The sequence below is a fragment of the Streptopelia decaocto genome (genome assembly GCF_964273445.1).
Source record: "Streptopelia decaocto genome assembly, chromosome: 6".
Classification (NCBI taxonomy): Eukaryota; Metazoa; Chordata; class Aves; order Columbiformes; family Columbidae; genus Streptopelia; species Streptopelia decaocto.
The window spans coordinates 44,965,216-44,991,853 of record NC_138660.1 but is presented as its reverse complement, the minus strand read 5'-3'; the positions used below and the strand labels follow the sequence as shown (position 1 = coordinate 44,991,853).

Sequence of the window (26,638 nt, the reverse complement as noted above, 5' to 3'; positions counted from 1 at the left end):
TGAGCCACCTTTCTTGGGAGATCCTAGAGCTGGTTACAGCATTCCCAACAGCTCTTTATGCACTGAATTAAAAAACAAAACAACTTGTTGGGATCCTTTCATAAAAAATGAAATATAAAATAGTCTGAGCTTGCACATTGCAGCATTTCAGCTCCTTAGATATTGCCTTTTGTCTCTACATGTCAAGTGGAGCACGTTAAGCTGACAAGCTGATTTTCAATAACAGAGATTCCCTGTGACTGTGTTTTTTTTTGTTGTTGTTGGTGGTGTTTTTTTTTTTTTTTTTTTTTTTTTTTTGTATGTTGCTCTACTGGTCCAGTGCACTGGCCCTTGTTCCCGATTCCTCTCTGTAGGACCACAGCGTAAGTTGCACACATGTAAGGTGACACCAAGAAAGAGCTGCAACAGGTCTGCAATTATCCTTCTGTATATCCTTATTTCGTTTTTCTACTCGAATAGAGGTGCAGCGCCGGCAGTATTTCAGAGGCCAGCCGGGCTGGCACCGCTGGAGGGTCTGGCACCCGGCTGCAGCGACAAGTGCCCCGGCTCCCCGGGCACGGGCTCTAGCGTCGGCCCCAGAGCCCACCGCGGTGCGCAGCGTTGCGATAAATGTTCTCATCTGTCAGGATGCTGGCCAGTGTTTCTTGCAACCATTCTACAGATTGTAGTTTCGCTTTCACTCCCTGTGCGATTTTGTTTCCAAGTTAAGAGTTACCGCCCCACGGTTTAACACGCCGCCGCACCCCGGCTCACGTTTCCACGGGATGTGACTTCCAAGGGGTTATTCCTCAGTCTGGAGTAACCGAGGGCAGTCAGCACCTCCCAGAAAACGGTTTATTTGTTCCCAAACATCTTTCAGCGTTTCCCTCCTCTGCCCCCAAGCGCTGTGAGCACAGTCCCGCACACGCAGCGGTTCACCGGCTCCCGGTGCCCGCCGGGGGAGCAGCCCCGCCCGGCCGGCGGGGGCGGGGCGGGCCCCGGATGCAGTTGCTGCCCCGGCGGCGCGGCGCCCAGTTCCTGTGTGTGCCCTCGGCCTGTGGCCGCCCGCCGCGACATGTCGCTGGTGGCGGAGGCTTTCGTGACTCAGCTGGCCGGTGAGGGGCGGGGGCGGGCGGGTGACGGCCCAGAGAGCCGCGGGCGGGCCGCCGCAGACAGGGCCGGGCCCGGCCCCGCTTCGTGTCAGGCGCCGGGTCGCGGCCTGAAGGTTGCGGCGGAGCCGGGGCTGCCCCGCTGTGGTGCGGCGCCGAACCCTCGCGGCCTCGGTTCCCTGGGTGATCTCTGAGGACGGGGCTGGGGCGCGGTGGGAGCGGGGCGGCTGTGGAGGGTAAGGCCGGGCCGCGGGAGCCAGGGGTGCGGAGCAGAGCTCGGCCCCGGGCGCCTTTCCCCTCGCGTCCCCCGCCTGGCGCTCCGAGGCGGGGTCACCCCGCGCAGCTCCCCACAGAGCTCAGCGGTGCAGGTTCACCGGGCCCCCTTCTTTGTGGGGCCCCTGACGCCTCGCTATGCTAGGGCACATCTTTATTTTGACTTAATAACTTATCTGCCTTTATTCACATTTTTTCACTGGTCCAAAAAACCACATGGTATTTATAATTTCAGCAGCTGGAGTTGTGTCCTGCTCTGTGGGAGAGCTCACTGCAGTGCCACCCTGTCTCTCCCTGCTTCCCACAGGTGCTGGCTGTGTTTCCTGTGTTGTTCTTGTGAAGCTGAGAAATGTAACAGAACCTTTGGTACTCCTTGGTGCTCTTGTGATCTGTGGCTGCTGGGCCGTGTAAACTGGATGTGAACCTTGTCGTAAAACAGAAGTGTGTATCACTGCAGAGTTATTTAGCAAAAGATGATGTTAATCCACTCTCAAGGAAAAAACATAAAACAAAATTTGCACCTTGGATAATTTGTGGCTGGGAAGTTCAAAATATATTTAATATGTTGTATGCTGAAAATCAGTGCATTGGCCAGTTGCTCCTTGCTTGTTATTCTCTGTTCCTGATTTCTTGCTGCTATACAAGCTCATAAGCAATAAATACTGCAAGGAAACAGTATTTTAATTGCTACTGACCTGTTGAGGAGGAAGCTGATGTTTTGTCCTGGGAGCTGGGTCTTTTGCTGCTCAGTAGAGGCTCCAATGTAAAAGTCCGAGTTGGATTCTTTACCATGAATGTACAGTTTCTAGAGCAGGCTTGCCCCTGACTGGTAGTTAAAGTGATGGATCTTGAATCTGGGTGTGTAGAAGTACCCATAGGCAGGGTTGACAGTTGCCCTGGGCTCTTGGGTTTGCATTCATTAACTCATAGATAAGGACCAGAGCCCTGGGTCCTCGGATGTGGAGAATACTGTCATTAGTGTTGCTCATGCCATTACTAACTAGCCTTTGTGATCTCTTTAGTATATTTTGTTTATATTGTGAAACGCATGTGAGTAGGTGTTGATTCTGCTTCATTCCTCTGCTCTGCGACCTTTATGGATATTCTAGAGTGACAGCTTGCTGGTATTTACTTTTCTTCTGAAATTACAAACTCTATACTATATGTAGGCATCTAATTGCTCTCGTATTGAATGTGCTGTTTTTTTCCACAACTTCCTGCTAAACAAGCAAATTGTTGTGAAACACAGAAATGACAGATCCAAATTAAGCATAGCATAAGGAAAATGCATGGTTGAAAAACTGGAAACAACTGCAACAACTGTCTCTCTCCTTGTTGAAGAATTCTTTGCCTGTTTCTGGAGAGATTCTTACCTCCCCTCTGGGGAGGCAAGCATACTGCTTATACTAGTCTTACGCTGTCATGTTAACAATTGTACTATTAAGGTGGTGCTTTGAGGACATCAGAGCTGATCAAGTACTTCTGGACCCTCCTACAATTTAATCAGCTTAAAACAGTAGCACCTCATCTTTTACCTGTCAGTAACAGGTTAAGTGATGCTCATTTTCATAGGTAAAGTAGTATGTAGGCATCTAATAGAAAAATACTGGCAATGCTCCTCTATTTTTGTGGAGCAGAAATGATTGGTGCTTATTTTATTAATCTTGTACTTCTGATGGGTATGCAGCTACTTACTGTGACTGTACAGTACAAGTCCTTGTTGCAGATCTGTCCACTGAACCATTCTTTAAAATAAAATTATGACATTGCCTTTGTTTTCCCAAAAGCAAATCAGTGCCAAAAGCATTTATCTGCTTTGAAAAATGAAAAAATACCTTTGCCAGTGGGTCATGGCCTTCCTAGCTTGTCTATATTGTGTACCAGTCCCAGAATGAAACCAAATAATGGCAAAATCACTCCATTGTTCATATGGAAGATTTTTCAGGTGAGGGTGGGAAGCTTTTCGTAGTATGTTGGCCAATACCCACCACACTTCTGGATTTCCTGAGACGCACAGACACAGAGAGTATTTCATTTTGGTACCAAGAAGATATAAATGTCCTGCAAATGTAAGAATATTTGTACGGAGGAAAAATGGTGTATCTTCAAGGAAAAAATACCACTTAACAGTGTCACTTGTTTTAGTAGTGTCTTATCCCCATATCTGTGGTTGTGAATACTGCCCTTCTGTTAGGTATGGATGGAAATGTAAGAATGATTGATAATTTTTTCCATGTCCATAAAAATGAAATTTGATTGGCTTTTCATTAAGGGTCCTGTTTGTGAAGACGATCGCTTTGTCATGGCAGTTGCACTGAACTACGCTGCTGTAACATGTAACAGCTATAATGCACAGGTCTTTGGAGGGAGGTGTTTGAAGACAATCATCCCAGCATAGTTCATTTTCTAGAAAGGTTTTAAAAGCTGAAGGGAAGGTTTTAGTGGAGAAGAGTATCATAACTTTCTTTTAGACACTGACTTGCTTGTGTATGTATTAGAATTTATTTTTTTTTTTAAGTATCTTCACCTTCTCTGCACCTTATGCATTCACTTCTGACGTTCCTGTTCACTGTCTTGGCACAAATTTAAACACAGAAAATACCATCTGAACATAAGAAAAACTTTTTTTACTGTGAGGATGGTTTAACATTGCAGCAGGTTGCTCAGAGTAGTTGAGGAGTTGCCATCCTTGGACATGCTCAGCAGCGAACCAGAGATGGCCCTGGGTAACCTGCTGCCCTCACCCTGGAGCTCCAGAAGTGCCTTCCAACCTCAGCTGTTCTCTTACCATGAGTTGCTCAGCTTGTGTGCGTTGCTGCAATAATTCAGCACCCTCTCTGTGCAACATGCATTCACCTGACCATGCTGAGCACAGCCTGCTGCTGTAATGCATTCATGATTAAATACAAAACGATGACTCAGTCATGTATGTGGAGTAACACAGTTGCTTTAGTGCCATTCAACTGTTTGCTTATTCAGAAGTGTAAAGAGGTTGATGCTGTGTCTCAGGGAATAATAAAATGATATTTCCATACCTTCATGAACTGCAAGCATATTGTGTCATATTTTAAATCATCCATTTCTGAAGTGTAGAAAGTATTAATTGGATAATATGGTAGAGAATTTGTTTAGAGTAGCTCAGCATCAATCACATATTAATGGGATAGGAAATGAGTGTTTATACTGTAAGAAGAATTAGAGTGCCAGCTTTCAAGTGGTCCAGAACATTAATCTTTCTAACTCTAGTAGTTTTGAGAAGCTGACTGCTCAAATAATCTATAAAAGATTGTTGAAAAGATGTTTAATTGATCACTAAATTACTCAATATGCTTTACTCTCCCCTTCCCCCCCTCCCCCATTAGTTTTAGATCAGTGATCAAAACGGAGAAAATATCCTTGTTTGTCCTTTGATCTCTGGAAAATTACTTCTGTTTATTGCTGTTGAGTTACGTCCAAGGGTTTTAGGCTAGTTTTAATACTAAGGGAAGTGAATGCAGTTTGAAAAACAGATGCCCTTTTGCCTTTCAGATATTTTACATTCTTAGTGAGTCTACCTCCAATGTGACATGCCAGAGCAAAAATAAATCTCTGACGTGCATGTTTTATGTATTGAGACAAGCTGCAATTTGGCTGTGAACAAATACATAGGGAATGAAACGTGACCACCTAAATTGTTGCTGCATGTAAAGACATAACATTTAACCTGAATATGCGTTTTGTGCATCAAAATGTGCATGGGTAAATGTTAACATTTCCTGCACATGTAAGGTGAAAAAATAGTTATTATTTCTTAATAATATGTTGTTCTGTTTGCAGCACAGATTGTTTAAGCCTATTGCAGAGGTGCTTGTAGTCCAGAAGAGGTGATTTGAAAATAACAAATTTGTCAGGCTGTATGATTTTTATTTTACAGTGTTCTTTTACTTTTTTTTTTGGTAGTCAAACTAAGAAGAATCCCTTTAGCTCTTGTTCAGTTTCAATAAACAAGTCTCTTACACTGCTCTTGCCAGTTTGTGCTTAGACACCTATGTTTTGTGACTTGATTTGAACCAATCCTTTAAGTAGATTGCCTATCTAATTTCTTTTAGGTCAGGGAAAAATGACTTTCATTCACAATTATTACAGTACAGTACCTCTTTCATTTTGAGATACTGTTATTTCTTGGTTTTAAGAAGCAATATAATTACAGTTTGTAATAGGGTATGCTTCTATAGTTGTTTCTGGCTCCATTAAGACTAAGCAGTCTTTCTCTAATCAGCTTTTTATTGTTACATGTTTTCTGCTAAAGTAATATCTTACTTTCTCATGCCAGAAATGAGATTGCTCTAGAAATACTGGTAGCAAAATTAGTAAATGAAAAGTAACACATATTTTGATATTGTCTAGTTTGATTTGCAAGTGAGCTTTCATCAGCTGTAGAATGATTCAGATATGAGTGCTGTTTAGGAGCCTAACTGTTCAGTTCACAAGAGGTTGTAGAACGACTTTGAAGGGGGATCCAGATTTTGCTTCCCTTTCTTATTCCTTTTTTCTTTCTGGTCTTTGGATGCTCTGTTCCTTGACTGTCCCCAAGCACTAACCTTGTATTTTCCTGTAGGTTTGGACCCTATGAGCTGCATCCTTTTCAAAATAAGAATGAATAAAAGAGCTTGGCTACTGTCCTCCTTTGCTCTAGTCAAATAGGTGTAGCATGGTGCTGTGTTGCCAGGCATTTTCAGCTGTCTCTTTTGAAAGTCAGTGAGAAACCGCAGGTGCTTGCAAGCCATGGGGAGGACAAAGTCCTCACCAGGTTCTGAAATGTTTATTATTTTTAATTTCTGGTCTTTAGTTATTAAGAAGATGACATAGATGTCGTGTGAACATGCATGTGTTAAGACTAACTGCAAGAAGTTACATGTTGTAGTAAAACCTATGAAATGTGTAGGAAGGAGTGGAAACATCAAAGGAAAAAATTACAATGGTGCTGCAAAGAATGCAGGAAAAACTGATACCAGTCTCTTTTGGGGTGAAAAAGACCAACCAAAAAAGTAGAATGAGCATACTGAATTGGAAAGTAAAAATGCTGAGAGATGGGAATTTTTAACAGTTCTACCTTGTAGTTGTTGTCTAATTAAACTGAAGCCAACGTAATGCACACATCCCTGGCATGAGCTTCCAAAGTCCAACTGTATGTGTATTTTTTTTTCTTTGTATTTGAATGTGCCATATTGGAGAAACTGGATGCATTGAAGTGTGTTCACTGAAAGCCTTGAGGAAGATTGTGAGGATTAGATTAAGAGAACAGGATAAACATTTTCAGATATTGAAGCAGGGAGTCTGCAGTGTTTCCCGGAGGTGAGGAAGAGCCTGAGTTGTGCTACTGCAAATACCATGGTCTGTTTTGGGCTGACTTAAAGGCTGTGATCCCTAAAGCAGCATCTTCCCCCTTGCTAGCTGCAGTGCTTGGCTGACTGACTGCACCAGTGCTAACTCTTTGCATTTCTACCCTGCAGAGCTGTCCTGCCTAGAGATCTCTGCTGTTCTTGCTCCTTTGCAAGACTGTGGCACAGAGAGTCTCTGTTGTCATCACTTGCTGTCTCTTGGTACTGCTGTGCTTAGGGCTGCAGGCAGGATATGAAAGTGAGAAAGAAGGGGAGCCCAGGGGAGCCAGGGTTGGCTAGGCAGCAACTGTGTGTGTGTGGAGAGCAGCTTTCAGCGCAGGTATGGGATACTGAGGTCCTGTCTGGTGGGACAGATGTGTAGGATCTCTGTTGTGGATCAGAGTAAGGGTGCTGTGGATGAGAAAGCAGGGAGCTCCTTGAACGCTTTGCAGAAGTGATGTTCGGACTGCCTGCTAGACATCCTTAGGGGAGGAGTTCAGACTACTGCAGAGGAGGGGATATCAATCTCAGAAAGCTTTCAAAGGACAGATTTAAAGTACACAAATATGGATAACATGGCTAAGAAACATCCCAGCCCAGTAAGGCAGTTAAGGCATTTGTGAGTATCACACCTCCACTGTCCTGCTCTGCACAGCTCCTGTGCTTGAAGTTTCACTTCTTGAGTCAGTGCCAAAGAAGAGCAAAGGACTTAGGTAGCCCAAAGGGAAGAGATTGATTTAACGATCTATAGAAAGCTATAATTAGGAATTACAGACCTTCTTCAAGATGGAGCATTTATGCTGAATATCAGGAATAAGTAAAATAGCTCCAGCTTGTCAGGACTTCATAAATCTTTTGAGATCATTTAGCTGGAACACTCTCTTATTTTTCTGAAGAAATCCAGATGTTGATTTAGGAACAACTTTTATTTACGGATTTGATTTTGTTGAGATTTTTTTTTCCTCTTCTGATGGAGGTGCAATTCTGCAAGTGCAGAGATGCTGAGCTGTCTCCCTCCTGGGGTTTCCCCTGGCAGTGAGCGCAGTGAGCACCAGGAGGGCTGAACTGTAGGTGTGTATGCTTTGGAAAGTCAAAGACAGTAGCAGAACTGTACTAATGCTTGAATACATGCAATTACTAGCTTTCTTGCAGGTGAAGAAGCAGACTGTGTCATACCAAATGGCTGCTGCAATAATGTCACACACGGACTCCTAGTGGTGCAGCCACAGGAAACTCAAGTTTGAGAACTGCTACTGAAATTGAGTCTTTACGTTGACAGTGTGCTTGACCAATAATTACTGAACAGTCATAATTTATCTGAATTGTAATATCTCTGCGAAGGAGGCCTGGGATGGATTTAAGCAAATGATGTAATTATTTGATACATGATTTAATGCATACTGTTTAACTTGAGTTAAAGTTGGTTCTCATTTGGCAAGGCGCTATGAAACTCTTTTTGGTCCTTTGTCAGCAGAGCCAGGGAGTTGCTGATGCTTTCGTTTTTTCTTGGCCCTTGTTAGTTTACAGGATCAGGCTGATTACATGAAATGGATCTGTACTCAGTGTGGGTGGGTTGAACTGGTGAGTCCTAAGGCAGCTAATTCACAACTTTCTCGTACTTCCTTTATTGATCACCATTAATGTACACGATGTATATTTTTAACTGTTATGGTTCCAAAGTGGCTGCATCTTCACTGTATTAATACCCCTCCACGTATTTCCTGTAATAAGGATTTAGAAACACATGAATTCCTGGAATTTTCTTTTTAAACAATAATGCTACTTGCAGATATGACCTATTTATATTATGAAAAGAGAATGAAGTGAATATCTGCTTTTTCATGCATCTTGACATCAAGCGGCTGATAATCCTGTTTTCTTCTGGAGTCTGAGGGCTAGCTTTCCATGTGGCTTTCTTTGGGTTACTACATCTAGAACTTAGTGAGCAGCAGTTCCGCCCCCATAGCACCAGTCTTGGGAAACTGAAAAGGGTAACTTTTTCTGCTGATTGTTATGTTTGCTGCATAATGTTTGGGAATTTGTAAGTAAAGTTGTTGGATGTGGATGTGGCCCAGATAGAAGACTAAATTTCCTTTTACTGTTTACTCTTGTGAGAAAACAGTTTTGAGGTATCTCATTATAATTAAATCAAATTTGTACCTGGGGAGAAACTAAAGGAAGCTGTGTGGAAATAATGTGTAAGTTAATCTCTCCGGCTGTAATATTGCAATACAGTGATTCAAATTAATGCCAGCTGGTTTTTTGTTTGTTTGTTTTTAATAGAGGATCTCTTGCCTCTTGGCTGTTTAACAGGCCTTTAATGCCATGTGAACCAAACTGGTAAATACAGATGTTTTTACCTTTTCCTCTTTTTATGCAAGTTTAATAACAAAGTGTTTTAAGAAGAATATAACAGAATGGAAACTGATCCATGCAAATGTGGTAACTTCAGAGAAGGAGTAATCTTTATTTCTATATGATCCATAAACAGCTTCTTAATGTTTTCAGGAAATTGCTTTGTCTGAAAAGATCAAATGTTCCCGGGCCAGGTCCCAGCCTCATGTATGTAGCAACACAGAGTGAACTGCATGGAAGACACTGTCAGTAGACTGAGTACTTCATTTACAGAAGCAGAAAGAAGATATCAAAGGATAAATTGCTGGCATACTGAGAAGTCAGGAAATTTGGGGCAGAGATTGTCTTGATTTGCTTCTCACAGTATAGTTGAGAAATAATCAACAGCATAGTAACATTCAGTGTTAATTCTTTAGCCTTGTTTCTTATTAACCATAGGCTAGTTTTATAACAGAAAATTATTTCTGTCTGCATTGTCTTCCAAAAATGTCTTTGCCCCACCAAAATTCTACGGTATTGCTAAGAGCTGGGAGCAACCTAATTTCACGTTGGGTGTTTTCCTACAAAAACTTTAAACCTGATGATGACTTCATTTCCCATGCAGGAGGGAGCATCTTGATGCCTGGATCCAGAGGTCTCTGGTGTTTGTCTGTGCCCGATACTCAAGAATGCTGCAGCTTGACAACAAGCATGCTGAATGAGTGGCAGACTGGCAGGGCAAACCATGCTACACACCCTACTATTCGTACTAGGCCGCTGAAACTGCTAAATTGTTGTTCAGCGTATTCCACAATTTAACACATGAAGTACTTTGTGTCTTTTCATTCTCACAGTCAGAGTCTTATTTTTTGAAGTAATGGGATTAAAGGCATAACCGTAAACCATTTATTTCATTACAGCTTTTTCATCATCATGAAGTTGCTTGGGGAAGGTGGATGAAAATGTCTGTTTCCCCCCATCCCTCCAGGCAGCACTAACACAGGCTGAATAGTTTCCCAGTAACTCAGGAGTGTAGGAGTTGAAACCAAGTTTTGTGCACTCGTAAAAAGACTCAGAACAGCCTGGATAAGGAGTTGCTGGGGCTCAGGCACTGCAGAGTATCTTGGAATGTGGTGCTTCTTCTTGCACAGACTTCACTGGAGGAATGTTATTGCAACCTCTCATTCTCTGAACTAAAGTTCACCTCTGTGCAAGTACAGGATGTCCTGTTTTGAGAGCAGTAGTTGGAGCTGAGCTGTGCACAGGCCTCAGGTGAGCTACTGATCCCCTGCTGATAGTGGGGTCTAGTGCTATTCAGTATCTCTTCATACAGCGTGTGTGCATTCCTCTCGCTAACTGTCCTGAAAGTATTTGGATGGATAAAGTCTTATTATTGAAATAGCAGTCTGAAACATCTGGAAATGTTGAAATAAAAATGCTAATTGAATATCTGTCTCTGGCTCAAGTAAAACATTTTACCATAAAATCTGAAAAATGCACCTAATGCAATACATTTTTAGTGGCAAACAGTTTGATGTGACTGTCATGCCCCATTCTGTGTTTTAGAAGTTTTTTTGCAAGAGCAGAAATGATGTATTGGCTAAGTTATTCTCTGACAGGACAGGTGAGGACTACAGGAATCTGTTTTAATAGAGAGTTACGAACCCAAGTAATTAAAACTCCACTGGGAACATGCAACACACCAGTTCACAGAATTTTCTTCTGAAAGTCTAATTTGACACCTAAGAACTCTGTTAACATTTTCTATGCTAAACTGTTAATAAGTAAACCACTTTGACTAACAAACATGTTGAGCTTAGTGAAATTTTCATGCAATTTTAGTCATTCACAAAGCCAAAGAAAATTTTATGTAAGTGGTCTACTTGCCATTTGAACTTCTCCAGTTGCTGTGATGCTGCATCTGCCAGATTCTCAGCTCCTATGATAACAAGGCATACACAGTGATGTTTTCTGTCTCCATCTCTGTTTAATTCTCACTTTACAGTAACTTTTGAACTCAAAGCTCATTTCAGACAAATTTAACAGGAATGACTGATCCCGCAAATGTTTGTTTCCTGTAACTGGCGTTAAAACAAGCATTGTGTTAGTCAAGAAGCACAGAAAGACAATAGTATGCTTGTCCTGAACCAAGAGCCGACAATCCACATGAAAGACTAAATTTTTGAATTTGTTAAGCATGGTAAAAGCTTCAGTAGGGTGGGAAAAGAGCTTTACTAAAGACTGCAAGCCTGAGAGACAGACCCGTTGAAAACCACACAATAGTAATTCTTGTGATTATGGAGGCACAAGGAAGAATCAAATAGTTCTGTATTCCTGAGATATGTAGAGAAGCTATTTCTGTAAGGCATACTTCCAGGCAGTTGTTTCATCCTGTGAGCAGTTAATGGTAAAAATGTCTGTTGCATAGGATCTAACACGTAAATGTGATTCTGTGTTGAAAGCTTCTGAAACTGAATTGACATCACATTTGTTAATTTTCTCTTTATATACCTAGCACCACAGTAGCCGTGGTTAGCAGGAAAATGAACATCTACAGAGCAGAAGATTATAGTTGCCAAAGGATAAACTGGATTTGACTTCATTAGTGCACAAATGATAAGTTTGTGAGGAGTTATTATAGCATTAATCAACTTGATGGATTGGAAATATGACAGAACTGAAGCAGCATGTAATATTAGTGCCTATTATTCTACAAATTATGTCTTCACCTACATTCATAAGGCAAGAGTCATTGCTGTGCATTAAAGATGCTGCACACTTTCTCCTCTTGTGGAGGCATGTGACATCCCGTCAGTGATTCCTGCTCCGCTTTTCTCCCAGCAGGGTTCTGTTTCCCTCAGCTGCCTGTTTTCACCTTACAACTAATTGAAGGTGGCTTGGGAGCTGATATTTGAACTTAGCCTGAACCTTATGAACCTGGACCACTCATGTAGCAGTGTGTATTTAAACTCGCTCCATCAGAAAAAAGTATTTCATATTCTAAACACCTCAGGTGAAAAAGAGTGAGTAGATATTGAAAGAAATGGGACAGATATTTAATTCCTTGATTCTAGATAATTACTCAGGCTTTGTGCACGTACCTCCTGGTATCTTTGGAATATGGTCTGCTGTGTGCAATTCTGAATGCGTGCTGCAGAGTGTTTTTTCTCGGATATAAGTAATAGTGCGTGAATCTTAGTGTGAAGTTGATTGTTTTAAAGTTCAGCCTGTACAGTGCTAGCAAAAAAAAATTATCTGCTCTGTCTGCAAAGAACTGAAGGCCTTGGTTCAGGGCTCGTGAGCATGTGTCCACATCATCCAAACGCAGTCAAAATTGTGACCTCCCTCTGGAGACTGTCCGGTGCCAAGTGCAGGGGCTGTTATTCATTCATTTTTTTAGAACTGCTGAAATTTGGAATTTAAGGTGTACTAATAATGAAGGTTGAGATTTTAATGTTGCTGTTTGTCCTCATTTCATTTACTTGTCCAAAGACATATTAGCACACAACTGAATAAATGGATGCGAAGATTTTAAACTGTGCTTGTCCTTTTGTTCCCTTAAGCTGGGTGTGTGTTTCTGTTTATACTAAGACTGTGGGATAAAGACTTCATATCATGACTAACAAAATTAGGGTCAGCAGATAGGGTTCCAGAAAATCTGTATGCCATCAGTAGAATGTGGAAGGAAAATTTAAGCTGATAAGGGCAAACAATTTACAAAAAATATTCTACTTGTGTTTTATTTTATAGCATGGATATAGCATGCTTTAGCAGTGGTATAGTTTTAGATTCTGTTTGCCCTGAAGCTGTTTTATATATATATCTCTCTTCATGGCTGCATATAGCTTAGTGCCAAGACTGGAATTAGTGTTTGAATTTCTTGAAGTATACCTAGTATACCTGTTGGAAAATGAAAATTTCACTTGGTTTTTGTGGGCCTGAGGTATTTCAGCCACATGCTTGTGTAAAAAAAGGCCACTTCTAGTTTGGACCAGAATCCAAGAATTAGATACAAATCTGACATTTCAGTCTGAAGAGGGTAAGGCAAAAATATTCTGTAGAAATAGGCCCATGGAATTTGAAGTTTTTGGCATCATTTTGGGCATGTAAAATGGATATTTTTGGTGTCTGTCTGGAGTATTTAAGATACTAATATATCTTCGTGACTTCGATACTTCCGTAAGTCCAATGACTTAGATACTTGTGCAAGTCCAGAACTGATAAGTTGGCTAAAGTATAGTAATAACTTTCTTAATTTCCTCTTTCCATTTGCTTTTGCAAGACTTCAGTGGACCTGAAGAAATGTATGTTAGATTAATTATTAATACTTTGAACAGTTAAGTCTGTAGTACTACAGACACACTACCTTAGTCTCTTCTTATTTAAAGAAGTAAATGTACTTCAAGAATTTTTACTCCGGGGCAAAACTATGATGGAGGGGTGTAAAACCAATAACTGCTATAATAAAACATAAAACATTTTTTCATGACACTTAAATGTGATTAGTTGCTTTCTCATGCCCATACTAGCATAGCTTTGAAAGACCTTGTACCTTAATGTTAGAGGCAGTGACCTTTGTAAAACTGTGTACAGTTATAAGCTTTACAGTTCTATGTTACTTCCATAAAAGTTCACGAGTATGCAAAAAGAATCATAGTTAGAAAATGGTGCATTTTTTTTTCTTTGAGTTCTTCACAAAGAATGACCTTACTGAAGCCAGTAGTATATTTCTGTTTGAACCACATATAGTTATCTGTAGACATTGTTGCTTTAACAAAAATAATTTATGTGATTAGAGTGTTAATTTTGTTTACAAATAGCTGGTTTGGGTATAATGCAAGGTTTGAATTGGCATTTAAAAATAGATTTTTAATCAGACTTAAGCAATGTAAGGGAGACAAAACAATGTGATGACCTGTTATTCTGATATCTTAATACTACCATTAACAGTGAAACAGTACTGATTATTGGTTTTGCCTTCCCAGAAATTCAGGTGGTGTATGATTAAGTGCAGTGGCTCTCAACTGGAAGGTGCGATTGTCTTTTCTTCCTTCCTTTCTTTTTTCTTTTCAACTGTTCAACTGTTTTGAACACCTGATGATGCATTTTTTTTCATGCATATTGATATTCCCATTTTAGGGTTGACCAGTACATCATTTAAAGCAATAGGTGATCCCAGCCATCCTGTGGGTAGATTTCTAACATGCCCGAGCACCTGGGTTTGTAGGTATTTTGTAGGGCCAGCAAGGATGCAACTTGAAAAGGTAGAAAGCTTTTCCACATCCCCAAAGCATTCTTCACACTTGGTTTGGAGCTTTGTGTCTGTGTCCTCTGTGTCTCGCTTTGTTCTTTCCACAATTCTTTGTTTAATACCTTAATACATAGTTGCTCCAGAGAGTGGCCAGAATTGTGATGGGAATGTGCACAAGGATGTCTCTATGGGGGAGGGAAAATAGTTGCTTTAGCTGCTTGAGAATTACAAGGCCATTCGGTAATGTAGCTTGAATTCTGTCTTTTCTTGCAACATTACATTTTGGGACTTAGTTTCCTGCTCTGTGTTGTCCCTCTGTGAGGAGGAGAGAAGTACAAGGAGAAGAGAGTGACAATGGGACATATTTGGGGCAGGTTGAATCTCGCATCAGCATTTTGCAGTTTGAGTTCCTGCTCTAGGTAATGTTCGTGTTAGCATCTGCAAGCACATTGTTGTTTGGCTTGCTTAATTAATTCCTGTTCTTTCCACAGCCGCAGAGCCTTGGCCTGAAAATGCTGAGTTGTATCAGCAACTGAAGGGTGGGTACACTAGTTTTTGCAATTAATAATTATTTTTGGAAAACACATTAAATATGCACTAACATAATTAACTGCAAGGAAGTGCAGAAACTGTTAAACAAGTCCTTTGTGTTGTTTGTCTGGTCAGAGGTTTTAGCTACACTTGCATCTGCCAATATAAACCAGCTATTCATGGCCTATAAGGTCCTTGGTTTATTATTGACTCATTATATTGGCTGCTGTAGGCAGTGTAAAATGATGTGGTTGCAGGCACAGTTGGCAGATTTACTGCACCAATAGCTGAGACAGCAGATTTTTGAAGTCTTGTGGTAAAGTGGGCTCTCAGTAAAAAGGAACTGTTAAAATGTATAGGCTAGGATGGTTCAGGCTCCCTTTAGCAGTTCTTCATATATCATCAGATCACATTATGGCCCCCATTTGGGGCTCAGCAGCCTGCTACAGTTGTCAGAAGACTGCAAAGTAATGAAGACTAATAGGTAGCAGCCCTAGTCTTCTAAGCATGGAATTTTTATTGCAGTGAACTTGTCATCTTTCTTTTGTGTGACAGACCTAGACACAGTGTGCAATATTAACTGCAAGCTGCTTTTATAGGTTTCTGAATGCTTTTACTTTTTAGCCAGAGGAGTTATGAAGAAGCGGTTTTATTTAACTTTGATTAGAAGGAGAGTAATTGGCATAAAACTCAAGCATTTGGGTTTTAGTTCTGAGCATTTTTTATTGTACATTGTTGGTAGTGTATGATAAATGCAGTTGTATTTGCAGGAGAAATATTCCTGGTATTGTTTTTTAAAATATTTTTTTAATATTCATAGCACAGGTTTTCTAGTCCAGCTGCATAATAATTATATATGTACTTCTTGTTTTATGCGTAAGAAATGCAACCCAGAATGGCTTACAGTTACAGGTCGGTAGCTAAATGGGCACTATTTTTTGTAATTGTGTTTTTTGTTTTTATTTTTTCTTTCAACAGAGGAACAAATTTTGCTTTCTGATAATGCATCTTCCCTTGCTGTTCAGGTAAAATGTCATCTTTTCTAAACTAAAGATGTTAATTCCATTTTATTTTTTTGAATGATAATCTAGCTAAAGTAACTGTATTTAGCTGAATGAATAATTTAAGTATTATTTTTGTCAAAATCATTGACTTATTTCCTCCATCTGATGTGCTTTGCATTGTCATTGAAGTGCCAGAGCCTAAAGGACATGAGGATTTTGAGAGTCCTCTATGAAGTGCCGCTGCTTGTACTCGTATTTATATTGGTCTATATTTGTACAGTATCTACCTGTCTGTCTCCTCTGGGAACTATGCATGGTTCCCATCTTTTGTCACTTGGTATGCTAGTTCATCTTGTAACATCTTGCATGATGCTTGCTCGTTATTGAATTCTCAAAGCTCATACTGTCCCAAACTCGAGCCGTATTTGCTTCATGCTGCGGGCATCAGATCTCTGCATGTCTTTGATAGGTTTTATCAATTTCATCAGGTATACAGAATTGAGATCCAATGTGTTTTTTAGAAATAGTCCATATAATTGACAAAGTTGCATCTCTAATTGACTTAAAAGCACCTCTGTGGCTATGAAGTCTGTGTAAATTCCATTAACCTGTTAGGTTCACTAACCCCAAATCTCGAGGGGATGTTTTCCCCATTAGCAGAGAAGGCCTAACTGTCAGTGCTGGTGAGCAGGATGTCTATAAGGTTCCTGTTCTTCAAAGCAACTTTGCTGCTGCTTTGTGTAGCAGGGAATTGCACTGTTCCCCTGCTTCTTGCTTTTTGTGTGTGGTCTCGTTCAGAGCAGCTGGAGTGAGCAGTCTTTGAGGGCTTTCCAAAAAGGTCACATCCCGTTTAGCCAAAGTGGGACACTGGGAGACCGTAACTGACATTAATGGTGAATTAGGATCATTTGATCATAGTAACTACTTCCAGGATCTCGAACTTTTTTTGTTCCAGTATGGCAATCTAGGGAATACCTCCAAGAGTAAATTCTCTCACAGCAAGAAAGTACCTTTATCCTTTGCTGGAAAGATGAGTCATCTTCGATACACCAAATAAATTGGGCAGTGTTTATTTGTTTGGTCAGTGTGTTTTATATTGTGCCTCACAGTAATGCAAATAAGTGTTTTTGTTGCTCACTTCATCTCGGTGTTCCTTTTTACTCCAGCAACTGTATTTTTTGTGGTTCTCATGAATTTTCTTACCAACTAACAATATGTCTAGGTGTGGCTTGCGTTTAAAACACAAAGAAAAGAAGCAACAATATAACCCTAAAATTTCCTTTTCTAATGCATCATTTTGCTTTACTGTTTTGAGTCCATTCTTATCCTACACATGTCATTTAGATGATAAATTAACTATAATATATTAAAAATGCTTGTTTTTCTTCAATATTCTCTAGCTGGACAGCTGATAGTAGCCATGACTATAAATATGGCTCTGGTAGATATCTGATCTTAAACTTTATAGAACAATTTCGTATTGAGAATCATATCTGTTTTGAAGAATCTGCGTAACATGGTTGTGACTGTGAAAGAATAGCTATCCTTGGTGTCTTTGATCCATTTTTGAATACTGTTAGGCTCTGTAGTTATGAATTATGAGCTTAGTGATCAGAAAGCTTTAAATATACCTGTGTGTTTTGTTTCTATATTTTAGAATTAACTTTTTATTCTGATGAGAGCCTGTTTATCTTTTTACTGGAGATATATCTATATCTATATAGATATAGATATATATATATACATATATATATATATTTTTTTTTTTTTGGTAGGGGGGAAGGTTCTTTTCCTGAGAAAGAAGTAGAAATGGGGGTTAGGAGCAGAAATAGGAGCTGGTGCCTGGGAGTTATTTCCCACTATTGCGGTTATTTTTCCCCCCATTACTGATTTGGGGGCGCATGAGTATCACCAGAGCATATACATAACTTGTTCATGGCTTGTTGAACTTTCGTGTGATGAAAATGCATCAGAATTTTGAGTCCCTCTGATAGAAAGAGCATGGGGTGTCAGCTGACATCAAATCTTTAAGGAACATAGTTCACAACAAGACTCTAAATGTGCTGCAACTGGTCTTTCAGACCTTTCTCAAAATCTTACAGCACCTCTTTGTAGTGCTGCTCTGGGAGAGATCTCAGAGCATATATGATAGAAAATAAATAATATTTACATATAAATACATGTAAAATAAAATACATATAAAAATTAAAATCCAATGCCATAGTAAGTAGTCAGAGTAGAATTTGATTGTTCTAAAATGAATGACCCTGCAATACGGATGGCATTTAATGAAGCTCTTGTCACCAGAGCAGATCAAGCAGACAGCAGAGCAAGTTACTCTCAGTGTAGGTTTAACAGATTGTTGCAGGCATTTTGTTTGAATTAATGAGTAGTGAGGGCTGCAGACTGAATATTGGAAGTTGGTTGAGTCTTACTGTTTTAATGATGATTGAACTTATGACTTTCATTGTGCAGTGAAGTCTGGATTCCTGACTTCAGCTACATGTCTGATAAGAGAGGGGAGGACAGAGTCTTCTGGGAATTGCTAAGTAACTGTGGTGGCAGTGCCTTCAGTAGTTAAAATCCACCAAAACCAATGAAAAAAGTAATCCCTCTCACCTTGTAGAACCTCTCTGCTGATTCTGCCAGGACTTTGCTGTTGTTTATTTTTTAATGCCTCTTTTGCCCATTGTTGTTCTTGGAAACAGACTAAATTAACAATTAATTTGTCTTTTACTGGGTTCAGATTCTCCGTATGTGCTGAAAATGCAACATAACTTCAAATGAGCTAGTGCGTTATCTCTGGTACATCTTGATGGTTGCACATGTTTGCTAACTTGATGTAGTGTACTATACAGTTCTGCTGAAATTGAAGCCCATTTGATCTTAGGCCGCAAAATCTTGATATTGAATGAAGTTTTATTTTCACTGCAAAGCAATTAAAATCAAGGGAAAATACTAATCAGTAATGATTATCTAACTACAAGAAAGAGAATATTGTACATAGAATGAAGGCTGTGTTCTTCTTGTGTTCAGCCCTGTTCCCATTAAAGGTAATGAAAACACATACACCTCCTGGGTAGCAGGGCTTATGGTTAAAAACATTCTCCATTTATTTATTGTACACCTTCCATTATACAGCATTCCTGCTTATCAGTCTTATTATAATAAAAAAAGCCACCAAAACCCAGAAGCAAACACACAATTACATTTCAATAACAAAACAACTCCACAACTTCATGGAGGGAAGAATGGAGGTTTGAATGGATTAAAACTGAAGTCCCGCAGGACAGCGTGTTTCAGTGTGAGACAGAGAGCCTGTCCGGGGCTGGTGCTGGGCACAGGTGAAGCGCCTGTGTTGGGTGCCTGGGTGGAAGTCGCAGGGCTGAGCAGGAGGGAGGGGGTTAATGCAGCTGCGCCATGCTTGGCCCCAAAGGGCAGCGCAGCATCTCTGCGCTCTGCTCCAACTTGTCAGGAGGAGGAATGTGGATGTCGAGGCTGCCTCTGTTATTACAGGTTCTTCTGAAATAGTTATGCAGGTAGTCTCAGAGTCTTGCTTAAAAGGCTGTCTAAAACGTTCAGGATTGTGGAAATTCTCATCTGTCCTGAGGTTATAGAGCCTGCAGCTCATTATGTTAAGATATGTATTAATTGCTTGTGAAATTGATGTCCTTGTAAATGGTCTTAATATGTTCCAGGAAAGCGCATTTAGAATTGTCTGTTCTTAGTCCTGAATGACAGAAGGATGTTTGGGCAATTTAAAATTGTGTTACACAGACCAACTGCTTATTTACTTCAACAAGTAATCAAATAAACGTGTAAATCGTGCATGATTAATTGCCCTTGACAGATTTGTGACTTTGTGTGTGTATGAATTGTGGTTTGGTTTTTCTCTAGACAAAACATTAGCAGAAATTTGAACTTGTTGCTGAGGCTTGAACAAAGGCTTGGTACTGAAATGAAAATCTGACAATCTTTTTTAAAGAGAATAAAAGGTGGAATTCTTCATGATGAGAAATGCAGTATCAACATAATCAATCTAGCAGCATTGCTTTGTAGCTGAAAACATGCTTAAATCCCAAGCCATACAGGTACTGTTTGTGAGTGAAACATCTTTCATATAGTTCTAAGATGAAATTACCCCTGAATGAATAGCATCTTCATTTATCTTCAAAACCTCTGTGCTACCAGTGAATCTACTCTTTCCGCATTCTACAGCAAGAATTACATTATACCATTAGAGCAGTGGTGTGCTGCAGTGTAAAATAGATTGTTTTGGAGGATGAACGTGGCTTTGCTATAAATTACATTCACAGGTACACAGGAATTTGTTATTTTGTTTAAAATAGTTGCAAATATAATTAAGCTCTTAATTTATGTTAAACTACAAATGTGGCCATTACCATAACTGGATTGGGAATTTAATCTGTCACTCAAAGAATGATACTGAACAGTTTTCATTTATAACCTTAGACACACTATTTCAGTTACAGGGTCTGCAGCTGTTTGATATGAAAACTGAATTATTCTGTAGATTCGTTCATGGTTTTTAATTTTAAAATGTGTTCCTACAATAAAGTAGAGAATAACTCTTTTGTTTGTCATCACATATTGTCCTTTGTAGGATCATGAAATAATGTAAAAATGAAAACAGAGAATGCCTTTCACTCTTTCTTCACAACAGTATTGTGTGAGTGCTTTTAGAAGTGCTGCTGAAAAAGAGATGGCTTGGAATGTCTCGTTCTTTATTAAAAACTAATAATGAATATATCTTCTTCAAATGAAGCCTGGACTGTGCCATCTGAAAACAGCGTTCCTCCTGTGGGGATGTAAGTTGTGAACTATTTGAGTCTTGGCATAAGTAATTTCATTCTTGCCTCTGATCTCAGAAACTGCAATCTGGATATGATTTACATAAAGTTGTAACTCATTTTTAATGAGTATATGTATTTGGTCATATGTATTATTCTGAGAGGGAACTGGAGAGCAGGAGGAGAACATTGTGATGGAGCTCTGACAGGGTGATTCGCTGCCTGGTATGTGTTATGTTTCCCACTGATGGTGTCTGAACAGCCCTTCCTTAGCTGGGGAGGGCAAAGAGGAAGGGGGTGAAAGACTAAAAATGGCCCCTAAAACAATTAACAGCAGGAATAAATACAAAACGCCCCCTTCCCTTCTCTTATTCCTTCCCATTGTATTTTATGCACAGTCATTTTCCGTCCTTGTCATCATAGGAAGACACATGCCATCACTTTCTTGCGTTGCTTTGAGGGCGGCAGCAGCAGCAGCAGCAGAGATGAGAATGTCAGTGGTATGAGAAGAGGAGGAAGAGGAGGGTGGGGTGAGTTGCCCTGAGGCTGGCTCTGGTTTCTGGGCTCTGGGCTTTTGAGCTGTGCTACAGCAGCACAAAGGTGATTGCTCTGATTATTTTTTTAGATAATTGAAATCCAATGTACTGCCTACATTTTGAATTGGAAATTGGCCGGGCTATAAGAAAACAAAACAAGCCTTAAGTTGATTGTGTCCTTTAAGCAGTGCTGCTGTTGTAAATGTACTCTGTAATTCTGGCAGGAGGTGTCACCTGCCATGATTGAAATGAATGATGGGCATAAGATTGTTGATTAATTTTGTGACAAGTATCACCTCAAAGCTTCCTATCAGTCCTTTTCACATAGCTGCTGATACTTCATTCTCTTGCAGCAAAAATATGAACTGGCTTGTTCTGTGCTGACTGACAACAGAGTGACTCAGGGTGCTCTCCAGGAGGAGAAGGCAGTGAAATGCAAACCATAGTCCTGTGTGTAGGGCACGAAAGGTGCTGAGAGGCTTCTCTGTGCTTTTTCTTAATTCACAACTCCCACACTCTTTCTTCCCTAGTCTATAACAGTAACTATTGGGAGGGCAGAGAAGGACAAACATTATTCATCTGATGTCACGTTTTTGATCCCTCTTCTCTCTTTCTCCTCATGGACTTGCAGCAACTCTCCGCTTCCCTGTCTCTCATCTAAAACAAGGTGCACAGAGGCAGCAGCAACTTTGTAGACTTGGTACTTTCAGTCTCGAAGAAGAGAGGTAGCATTGCTAAAATATATTGTTTGTATTCCTCCCTTCCCAGCTGCCAGAAGAGTAGGTGATGCTACAGGTAAAGAGGCTGGAAGAGTGTGAGAGGGGAGACTGTTAGTCTGCAGGGAAGAAAGGCAGAAAGCAGGCATGGGAGAGAAACTGACAGACCCTATTACGGGGAATCTTTAGTACCTTTATTTGTTTCTCACATTAACCTCATGCAAAGAAAGGACACACTTTGTTCCAGAATTAACTTTGAGAAAAGTTTTTGTAGCAGACTTTATAATGAATGTGTTACTAAAACTGGACAGTTTTCCAGGCATCTGCTTCAGTCCTTGACCATTGCCGATACTGCACAAGAAATCGGGCCCCTGTTTTTAAAATGACAGAAATGCAAATAATCGGTGGAACATATGGATAAAGGAGGCACTGCTGCTGATGCCATGGGAATAAACTCAGTTCTTCCCAATCTGAATTTTCATTGTTTCATGCTGCATTAACTAGTATGAACCATGAAATTACTCATTCCTTTTAAAAGCCTGAGCATTTTTGTTTGATGTCCTTCAGTTGTAGTGAATTCTGTATATTTATGCTTAAATGAAGTTTCCTTTATTTGTGTAAAGTTTGTTGGGCAGTCATCTCTGGATGGGAAAATAAGAATGTTGATCCCTTCTCTTTATTAATTGATGCAAATAGTTACCTCTTTCAATAGGTGTTAAGCATAAAAATAGAAATTTATCCTTTCCAGCAGGAATTCAGTTCTCCTTTCCTTGCTTAGAGTTTGTTTGGAAGAGTTGTTTTCAAAGTATCCAGAAACATTTTCAGTGAAGATCTTTACAGTTACCGTGGACTGGAAAATGTTAGATGAAGTAACATGTACCAGTTTTATTACAGACATGAAAACTGATTTCCTTGGCTCCCCCTCCATTCTGAAGAACTGCAATTGCTATACTATTATTGCATGAGAATCCTTGGTGCTGGAGGAGATTGAGGCCTGCAGTAGTCACCTTGTTTGGTCTGTGCTAGTACAGGTGGGGTTTTTTGTGGTTGTTGCTGGTGGTTTTGTTTTTGGTTTTGTTTTTGGTGTTGTGTTTTTTTTTGGGTTTTTTGTGTGTGTGTGGTTTTTTTTTTTTTTTTTCCAGTGGAGAAAAGAGCAGGAAATTTAATACTTTTCTTGGGAATTACAAGCATCTTTGCAAGGTATGACAGGCTGTCCTCAGTTCAGTGTCTTCTTTCTAGTTTCACTGTTACTGGCTTGCTTACCATTTTTAGGTTAATTTTCACAAGGGCTTAAATTCAGTTGGCCCCTTTCAGTCCCTTTTTAAGGTGATCAGCTGAATTTATGATGTTAACAATCTCTGATGTACTAGAATGAGCCCAGGCCCTTGGTCCTTCAGATTGCTCAGCTTTTGATGCCGTGTCTTTGAAGGGGTGTTGATACCTTCATAAATCTCAGCAGAACTGCACTGGGCTGGTTTCAGCCTTCCATCTCTCTCCCTTCACTCCAAAAGTGCTCAGTGTAGCTGAGCGTACTCCCATTGCTTGATGGTTTCTCTCACAAGAAAAGCCAGGGTTTACTTGCCTGCTGAAATTGTATACGTGAGGTACCAAAAGGGAAAGGAGGTGCCCTGAGCTGAAATAATCAGTGTCCCACTGCATCTTTTATCAGTTGGAAGCCATGGCGGTCTGATACCATCTGCACACCAAATGTGCTGGTTCTTGACAGTCTACATGAGTGCTCAAAAGGGGAACAAATCCTCCCTTGATCACTGGGCCAAAGTGTTAAATGAGATCAAGACTTGCAAAAATTGCTGCTTTGTACTATATTCTTTCTGTAGGGTTTCTTTGATCTGTGCCAGTTTCAACTATTTTGGTAATAGTTCATTGCACTTACTACCTAACATCAGTTATTGTCTAAAATATTATTTATCTAGTTGAATGCATCAGAAAAAAAAAATTGAGGTTTTGACAGAGTGGGTGTTTATAACAATGCATTGGACATGATCCTTGGCTTTCTCTTTTTCTAAAAGACACCATAATTTCCATAAATATGAAATGCATTCACTAGTGCTCATAAAGTCAAAACCACCTGTGTTGTTAATGCTAATAATTTCCAAAGCCTGTCAGTTACATCAGTGAAAGAATGTAAGTGCTCTCATGGCAGTGCAAATTTTAAGGCTTATTTCTTAGGCTGAGCCTTCGTAGTTTGGGATAGTACTGTCTCCTCTTATCAGTTGACATGTATTTTTTAGTCACCTTGAAGGCTCTCCAGTGGACCATTAGTTTAAGCGGAATCAAGAAATGAATACTGGCCTACTTCTCCAGGTGGTTATTAGTTCAGCAGTGTATATCCAATAAGGATTAAACTTCTCTTGTATTGTGGGACTTTCCTTCATTTTCCTGCAGAACAATGTTTAAGGAGCACTTAAAATTGAATAGGTCATGCTTCGTATACAAATTACAGCTCAACATAATTGGTCTTTTAATTCCCTGGACTTTTAAAAGATGCAATAGCAGTTACTTTTTTTTTTTTAATTAGGTTTATTGTATGGCATTAAATAATTTTGTCTTCAACTCTTCCACTGTTCTGTTTTTTCTTGTTTTGAGTTTCATTACTATTTCACCACTCATATTAAAGCTGATCCTAAATACAGACAAAGACTGAAGTGGAACAGCTGTTGGCACGTGGGTGCTGAAGGGGGTTGCTGACCCAGGCCTTGCAAGGCTGCTGGAGAGGCAGCTGCACTGGTCAGTGTTTCTGAACCTCGCAGGAGGACGCCTGGGGCGAATGCAGAACTGGATGCATTTGTCTAGTTTTAATCTTGAGTCACTTTTCAGTTTCTCAAGCTCAGTCCTGGTGAGCTATGAAACATTCCATCAGAACTGAAGATGACCATTCCAAGGAAGTGTCCTCAGGTTTTTGGTTTGGCGTTTACTTTAGGGTCTTTATTATGCAGAGTAGTGAGCATATTATTTAGTTAGTATTTGTTCCCACATTAGAGCTCACTTCTAGTTCAACCTCCTCTCTCCTCTTTTATTTACAAAGTCCAAAAAGGGCACATGGAACCGACATGTCTGCATTTCTGAGGTGCCGAAATGGCAATGTACTCTCAATCCCCTTTGCACAAGGCCAGAGGCTGAGGTAGAATTTCCCTGCCAAATGTAATAAAGGTCAATATTCCCTGGTCTGTGGCTGTTTATTGAGGAGAAGGAGAGAGAGGAAGGTCAGATTCAGATTTTTGATGGAAACTTGGCTGGACACTGAAAATATTTATAGTTTAGTCTCTATGCTGAGGACTGTTTTTCAGAGTGACAAACTGCGTGTTTGGTGGTAACCTTGTACTATGTAAGAGCCAATATACAATACAATGTGCAATAGGCAATAATTTGCTGAAGCAACTCATGTAACCTAAGTGTTCTGTGCTACTGTCTCATTTTTGACACGCTGACATGAAAAAGTAAAAATAGTTTTCCCGTTAACCTCCTTTTGCTTAGATGTGTCTCTGCGCTTACAAGCTTTCTAGTCACTCATGCGTTGTTCTAACTCCAGTGCAGTTCAGACTTTTTCTTCTTCTGCACTTGCAGTGAGACTAGTGCATGGTAGTTACAAAATGCAGAATTGCAGAGTTAATTTAGTGCCTTACTGCAAAAGATGCTCATTTGGTAAGCCTAGACCAAATGAAGTTTCACATATTTTTGAGATGAAATTAAGCTGCTAAGGATTAAGTAGTATGGTAGAAGTTCACTCCTCCCACACAAAAACGAAATTCTTTGGAGCTGCTGTTTGATGCCATCGGTTCCACTGTTGAGATGCTGTTGTGAGCTGCTGGTAGAGCTTTCAGGAGAATGAAGTCTGTGTACCTGTAGGGTTAGAGTGTATGTTTTTGGTGGGATAGATCATGTCCAGCAATGCCATAGGAGTATTTAATCTAAACCAAAGTCTTTGCATTCTTGTCTCTTAATTCTTTCCAAAGACGTTGTGTATGGTGCCATAGTTTGGGCAGAAGACATGATGCACATAACAGTAGCTGGAACAGTCTGGACATTGTTAGGTCCTGCAGAGCCAGCAGGCAAAGGAAGAGATCCTAGACCAAGACAACAGACTGATGCCTGAAATTCCTGTTTAAGAATTAGTCCTTCGGGTATTCTTACTGTTTGCATGGAGTTTGGGATGCTCAGACAGCAAGAGCCTCAATTTTTGTTGGACTCTGATGGGTGCACAGACTTAGAAATCGAGTGGTCTCAAATGTGGCCAGTGCCTTGTATTTTCTTTGGGTGATAGTTGCACCCTTAAGCAGTAACAGAGGTTCTGGTTGGGATGAAGCACCCTAGAGACCAGCTTATTGCTAAACAGTGCAGTATTATGTTGGCCATGACTAGTACCCTCTCTTCACACATCTGTCTATCTCTGTCTGCATGTGTATGTATAGTAATAGGCTCCCAAGCAGTGCTTTATGTCAGAATTAGGCTGAGGAAATCAGAAGATGTAGAAACCCAGGTTTCTGGTGGATTTTACAGAGCCTCCACCGTTCTGAAGTGGGCTCATGTCAGCTGTAATCCATGTCTTGTGTAGCAGCTTGTGACCATAGTTCCTTGCTTTAAACTGGGATTTGGATTTGAGTTAGGTCATTTAAAACTGCAAGAGCCAAATGTTGTAATGGACTGTGCAGTTCTTGGATTTGGTTGGAAAAGGACCAAAGCTTTTGGCATTTTTCCCTGTATTGGGTTAGAGTT

The 26,638-nt window shown here is 40.2% G+C and overlaps 1 protein-coding gene across 3 annotated transcripts in view; it reads left to right on the top strand.

Annotated features, from left to right (window-relative positions):
• The first annotated feature begins 985 nt into the window (after positions 1 to 985).
• MTX2 (metaxin 2) overlaps positions 986 to 26,638 on the top strand; it is a 35,196-nt gene continuing 9,543 nt past the window's right edge. The window contains exons 1-4 of one of the 3 annotated variants that reach the window (XM_082057213.1): positions 1,783 to 1,802; positions 14,041 to 14,086; positions 14,798 to 14,845; positions 15,816 to 15,862. In XM_082057213.1, the coding sequence (XP_081913339.1) occupies positions 14,056 to 14,086; positions 14,798 to 14,845; positions 15,816 to 15,862 (126 nt within the window). In that variant the 5' untranslated portion in view covers positions 1,783 to 1,802; positions 14,041 to 14,055. Of the gene's footprint in view, positions 1,095 to 1,782; positions 1,803 to 8,245; positions 8,303 to 14,040; positions 14,087 to 14,797; positions 14,846 to 15,815; positions 15,863 to 26,638 lie in introns of those variants that run through there. The other 2 variants (XM_082057211.1, XM_082057212.1) reach the window with 2 other exon arrangements.